This window comes from Anolis sagrei, chromosome 11 (genome assembly GCF_037176765.1).
Source record: "Anolis sagrei isolate rAnoSag1 chromosome 11, rAnoSag1.mat, whole genome shotgun sequence".
In the NCBI taxonomy this organism is placed as follows: Eukaryota; Metazoa; Chordata; class Lepidosauria; order Squamata; family Dactyloidae; genus Anolis; species Anolis sagrei.
Window position 1 is genome coordinate 32,630,716 of NC_090031.1, and position 6,000 is coordinate 32,636,715.

Genomic DNA, 6,000 nt, shown 5'->3' on the forward strand with positions numbered 1-6,000 from the left:
GATAAGAGAGTTAGATAAGATGAGAGATAGATAGATGAGCAATGGATAAATAGACAGATGAGTGATAGATAAATAAATGATAGATAGATGATATAAATTGATAAATAGATAGATAAAAATAGATAAATAGATGATAGATGGATAGATAGATAGATAAGAGAGATAGATAAGATGAGAGACAGATAAGATGACAGATAGAAGATAAATAGATAGTTGTGTGATAGATAAATAAATAAATTATAGTTAGACAAAGGATATAAATTGATAAATAGATTAAAAGATAGATGATAGATGGATAGATAGATGATAAAAATTGATAAATAGATAAAAATAGATAGATAGAGGAAGATGAAATTGATGAGGTGTATATAGATAGATAGATTGATGATATAAATTGATAATTGATGCCATGGCAGTTCAAGGGGCCTCCAGCTTTATTAATCCTACAGTGTAGATGCCTATTCCCAATTTATGGTGGACCTATGACAGGGTTTTCTGGGGCTGAGAGAGTGTGACCCGACCCAAGGCTGGGGAAAAATACAGAGGGGGAAACACACCAATGAAGACGTGGCTGCGCATGACTAGAGGTCCCCCGAACCCCTCTCCCACCTCGTTCCCGTCACATGCGCCTTCCAAGGCTCCACGACCCAGGATTTAAGGATCATGGGCTTTCGGCATACTTGGGCAGATTAGGGCGGGATCGCTCTCGGAGAACACTGGCGCAATTCTCTCTCTTTTGGTCCCGTAATTTCGGAGCTGGGACATATTTGGCCCTCTTAAAGGGTGGATTACCCCCTTGGCAGGAAGCACCACCAGGCTGCCCAGAAAGAGGGCGGGGAGGGGGTGTGGGCCTTAGCCCTCCCACTGCATCCCGGTATCTCTATATACGTCTCTATCTGTCTATCTGTGTGCATACATATAAACACAAACACATACACACACTAATTTCTGTCTATCTGTCAATCTATCTATCTACCTACCTACCTATCAATCGATCTATCGATTGATCTATCAATTGATCGACCGACCAACCTATCTATCGATTGACTGACCTATCGATCTATCGATTGACCAACTGACCTATCTGTCTGTCTGTCTGTCTACCTACCTATCTACCTATCTACCTATCAATCTATCTACCTACCTACCTACCTACCTACTGATCTATCAATCTATCTACCTACCCACCTACCTATCTACACACCTACCTACCTATCCATTGATCAATCTATCTAACTACCTACCTACCTACCGATCTATCTATGTACCTATCAATCTGTCTACCTATCTATCTATCTATCTATCTATCTATCTATCTACCTACCTATCTATCTACACACCTACCTACCTATCGATCTATCGATCAACCTATCTATCTACCTACCTACCTACCTACCGAACTAATGATGTACCTATTGATCTATCTACCTATCTACCTACCGACCTACCGATCTATCTATGTACCTGGCGATCTACCTACCTACCTACCTATCTACCTATCGATCTATCGATTGACCTATCTATCTATCTATCTATCTATCTACCGATCTATCTATCTATCTACCTACCGATCTATCTATGTATCTATGTATGTATGTATCTATCTAACTACCTATCTATCTACCTACCTACCTATCTACCTACCTACCTATCTACCTATCGATCTATCAATTGACCTATCTATCTATCTATCTATCTATCTATCTATCTACCGATCTATGTATCTATCTACCTATCTATCTACCTACCTACCTATCTACCTACCTACCTATCTACCTATCGATTGACCTATCTATCTATCTATCTATCTATCTACCTACCGATCTATCTATGTATCTATGTATCTATCTACCTATCTATCTACCTACCTACCTACCTACCTATCTACCTATCGATCTATTGATTAACCTATCTACCTACCTACCTACCTACCTACCGATCTACCTATGTACCTATTGATCTATCTACCTATCTACCTACCTACCTACCGATCTATCTATGTACCTATCTATCTATCTATCTATCTATCATCTCTCTATCTATATCTATCTATCTGTCTATTTATCTATTTGCCTATTTCTCAATCCGTCCATGTGCCCATCTCCATATACGTGTGTGTGTGTGCCTATCTGTTCATTCATCCATCTGTGCCTATCTCCATGTATGTATGTGTCTGTCTATTTGTCTATCTATCTATCTATCTATCCATCCATCCATCCATGTGTATTTGCCCATGTGTACTGCCAAGGTTGCGAAGTGGCCCCCTGGGTTGGCTGTTGCTAGGTGAAGTGACCCCCCCCCCCCAAGCCCCCACTCCTGTGATGTCTCTGCAAGTAAAATGACATGATAGGAAGAGAGGAAGGAGAAAGGAAAAGGAGGGAAGGAAAGAAGGAAGGAAGGAAGGAAGGAAGGAAGGAAAGGAAGAGTGGGGAGGGAAGAAAAGCAAGTTGGAGGATACTACCCATATGCTAATTGTGTTTCCTCCCCGCAGTATTTCTGGCTGTTTGTCCTCTCGCGGGGCTTGGTGGGCATTGGCGAGGCGAGCTACTCCACCATCGCGCCCACCATCATCGGCGACCTCTTCACCAAAAACACCCGGACCCTCATGCTGTCGGTCTTCTATTTCGCCATTCCTCTGGGCAGGTACAGAGCGCCCGATCTTGGCCTTGGGCGGCCACTGGGTTCGTCCACCCTGCTGCTTCCGGATTGCATGTCTGCACCAGAGCGTTGCAAACACATGTTGGAGACGGGCATCCTTGCGCAACACAGGAATTCAGTATTACTAGTGAACCAGAAGTGAAACCAACCCCTTACAAGAGTTTTATCCAAAATACAATTCAATACAATACAATGATATTGTAATATAATAATATTATATTATGATATAATGTAATATAATATGAAATTATATTATCATTAATATTATATATATATATATATATATATATATATATATATAATTAAAATAAGATAATATAATTATATGATATATATACATATATATTTACAGTACATTATATATACATACAGTGCAATGATATTATAATATAATAATATATTATATAATGATATAATGTAATGTAATATAATATAACATGACATCTTACAATCATTAATATTATAACATATACATATCATATAATTCTATAATTAAATTACAATACAGTAAATGATATTGTAATATAATAATATATTATATAATGATATAACGTAATGTAATATAATATGACATTATATTATAAAAATTAATATATCAATATAATATAATTAGATATATATACATATATACAGTGCAATGATTTTGTAATATAATAATATTATATTATAATCATTAATATTATAATATATATCATATTATTATATAATTAAAATAACCATATAATATAATATATATATATATATACATATATACAGTACAATGATATTGTAATATAGTAATAATATATTATAATCATTAATATTATATTATAATATATATCATATTATTATATAAGTAAAATAATCATATATATGTACAAATATATGCAGTACAGTGATATTGTAATATAATATATTATAATCATTAATATTATATAATAATATATATCATATTATTATATAATTAAAGTAAGATAATAATATAATATTATTATGTAATACAATATGATATACTATTATAACATGATACACTATTGCAATATACTCTAATCTAATCTTCCTGGCCATCTGTCAGGAAGGATCAGATTGTGTCCTCCTTCCTGGCTGAAAGGGTTTGGACTAGATGCCCTCGGGGGGGGGGGGGTGGCTCTTCCAACAAAATCCCCTTCTCTAGAGGTTTTTTTGAGCTGAGGCTGGGTGGCCATCTGTCAGGAGGGTTTTGATTGTGTCTTCCTGCATCAAAGTGCATCAGATAGTGGAGAGAAGGAACCTAGGGTGGAATGTGAAGACCGGACTCTTCTTGACCGGCAGCCGCTTCCTCCGCTGCGTTATCTGAGTTCCCTTATCAGCCCGGCGCATTTGCGCGCATTGTGTGCGGAGGAGAGGAATCCCTTGCCTTCCTTCTCAATGCCATTTCCTGCGCGCCAATGCCGTTTCCTGTTTCCAAAGCATCTGCAATGGAGAAGCGGTCCAGGCTCGGGACCTCCAGCCTCCAGACAAAGGCTTGAAAGCATTCCACTTGCCTTTGGGGGGAAATCCAAAGCATTGATGGAAGGCACCCCGAAGGCCATCCAATCCAACCCCATTTCTGCCACGTGACCATCCGATCTCTCACGACAGATGGCCATCCAGCCTCTGCTGAAATCAATTGTCATAGAATGAGAGAATCCTCAGGTTGAGAGGGACCCCAAAGGCAACCTTTTTTCCAGAAGACACAACTTAATCCCTCCCGACAGATGGCCATCCATAGTATAGCATCATAGAGATAGAAAGGGACCCCAAAGACGCCCTCTGATCCCTCCCGACAGATGGTCATCCATAGCATAGCATCATAGAGATGGAAGGGACCCCAAAGACACCCTCTGATCCCTCCCGACAGATGGTCATCCATAGCATAGCATCATAGAGATGGAAGGGACCCCAAAGACACCCTCTGATCCCTCCCGACAGATGGTTATCCAGCCTCTGCTGAAATCAATTGTCATAGAATGAGAGAATCCTCAGGTTGAGAGGGACCCCAAAGGCCATCCAGTGCAACCTCTTTTCCAGAAGACACAATTTAATCCCTCCCGACAGATGGCCATCCATAGCAGTAGAATCATAGAGATGGAAGGGACCCCAAAGACGCCCTCTGATCCCTCCTGGCAGATGGCCATCCAGCCTCCCCCTAAGAAAAGCACAATTCTAGCAATTTGGTGACTCATTCGGGTCCATGCAAGGTCGATACTGCTTTTTGTTTGTATTTTTAATTGAGTTATCCCCCCCCCCCCCCCACTTTGTTTTCCAGTGGTTTAGGATACATCACCGGCTCAAGTGTCAAGCAATTGGCTGGGGACTGGCATTGGGCCCTCCGGGTGAGTTGAACTCCTCTTGAATCACAACAACAACAACAACACTCTATTTATAACCAGCTGTATAAAGGGGAAATTCCAAAACCTGAGCGTCTGTCTCTCTATTCATTTATTCATCCATCCCTCCATCTATCCATCTATCCATCTATCTACCTATCTACCTAACTACCTATTTTTCTCTCTATTCATCTATTCATCCATCTATCCCACCATCTATCCCACCATCTATCCATCTTTCTTTCTTTCTTTCTTTCTTTCTTTCTTTCTTTCTGTCTATTCATCTATTTATCCATCTATCCCTCTATCTATCTGTCTGTGTGCCCGTCACTCCGTCTTTCTATCTATCCATCCCTCCATCCCTCCTTCCATCAATTTATTCCTCCATTTATCTATCCTTCCATTTATCCCTCTATTCCTCTCTCTCTCTCTCTGTCCATGTGTCCATCTGTCCATCTATCTGTCCCTTTATCCATCTATACTTCCATCCCTCCATTTACCTATCACTCCATCTATCCATCCCTCCATCTTCCATCCCTTCTTCTGTCCGTCCATCCATCCATCCATCCATCCATCCATCCATCCATCCATCCATCCATCTATCTATCTATCTATCTATCTATCTATCCTTCCATCTCTCCATTGATTTATCCATCCATCCATCCACCTGTCTGTCCATCTGTCTGTCCCTGTATCTATCCATCTATCCTTCCATCCCTCCATTTACCTATCACTCCATCTATCCATACCTCCATCTATTCTTCTGCCCGCCTGCCCGCCCGTCCGTCCACCCACCCACCCACCCACCCACCCACCCACCCATCTATCTATCTATCTATCATCTATCTATCTATCTATCTATCTATCCTTCCATCCATCTCTCCATTGATTTATCCATCTATCTATCTATCCGTCTGTCCATCTGTCTGTCCCTTTATCTATCCATCGATCCTTCCATCCCTCCATTTACCTATCACTCCATCTATCCATCCCTCCATCTACTCTGTCTGTCCAT

The 6,000-nt window shown here is 40.0% G+C and overlaps 1 protein-coding gene across 2 annotated transcripts in view; it reads left to right on the plus strand.

The window, feature by feature from the left end:
• SPNS2 (SPNS lysolipid transporter 2, sphingosine-1-phosphate) overlaps positions 1–6,000 on the plus strand; it is a 73,350-nt gene that overhangs the window by 41,135 nt on the left and 26,215 nt on the right. For both annotated transcript variants that reach the window (XR_009630249.2, XM_060756752.2), the window contains exons 4-5: positions 2,492–2,643; positions 4,925–4,991. Coding sequence is in view for 1 of the 2 variants with exons in the window: in XM_060756752.2 (XP_060612735.2) it covers positions 2,492–2,643; positions 4,925–4,991 (219 nt within the window). In the remaining variant the exon portion in view is untranslated. The remainder of the gene's footprint in view (positions 1–2,491; positions 2,644–4,924; positions 4,992–6,000) is intronic.